The sequence below is a fragment of the Eimeria mitis genome, genomic scaffold (genome assembly GCF_000499745.2).
Source record: "Eimeria mitis Houghton genomic scaffold, Emh_scaff12438, whole genome shotgun sequence".
Lineage (NCBI taxonomy): Eukaryota > Apicomplexa > Conoidasida > Eucoccidiorida > Eimeriidae > Eimeria > Eimeria mitis.
In genome coordinates this window covers 344-835 of record NW_013568412.1, presented here as the reverse complement: position 1 = coordinate 835, position 492 = coordinate 344, and the positions used below count along the sequence as shown (strand labels likewise).

At 59.1% G+C, this 492-nt stretch overlaps 1 protein-coding gene across 1 annotated transcript in view; it reads left to right on the top strand.

Moving 5' to 3' along the window:
- Positions 1–152: 152 nt before the first annotated feature.
- EMH_0000210 (uncharacterized protein) overlaps positions 153–492 on the top strand; it is a gene marked incomplete at both ends in the record, with an annotated part of 508 nt that continues 168 nt past the window's right edge. Inside the window, 2 exons of the mRNA XM_013494673.1 lie at positions 153–162; positions 225–480. Of these exons, the coding sequence (XP_013350127.1) occupies positions 153–162; positions 225–480 (266 nt within the window). The remainder of the gene's footprint in view (positions 163–224; positions 481–492) is intronic.

Below are 492 nucleotides of genomic sequence, written 5' to 3'. Positions count from 1 at the left end.
TGGTGCTGCTGCTGATGACAGCAGCAGCAACAGCAACAGCAGCAGCAGCAGCGACAGCAGCAGCAGCAGCAGCGACAGCAGCAACAGCAGCAGCGAGAGCAGCAGCAGCAGCGACAGCAGCAGCAGCAGCAGCAACAGCAGCAGCAAGGAGGATGATGAGGTGTATGTACAGGTGCCTATAAACGCGATAGATGATCGTCTGTCTGCTGACTTTGTGTTGATAGACACAGCAGCAAAAGCAAAGAAAGTGGAGCCGTTGCTGCTGCACTTGCTGCAGTTCCTGGAGAAGGCTAACGCCCAGCGACAGCAGCAGCAGCAGCAGCAAGAGCAGCAGCAAGAGCAGCAGCAGCAGCAGCAGCAGCAGCAGCTGAACCCAGACTGGCAGCCTGAAGCAGGGGGCTACCAGCAGCCTGAGGGCCTCATCGCGATGGGCCTCGACGTGGAGACGACGGGACTCGATCCCAGGATCGCCCAACTCAGGTACAGCAGCAG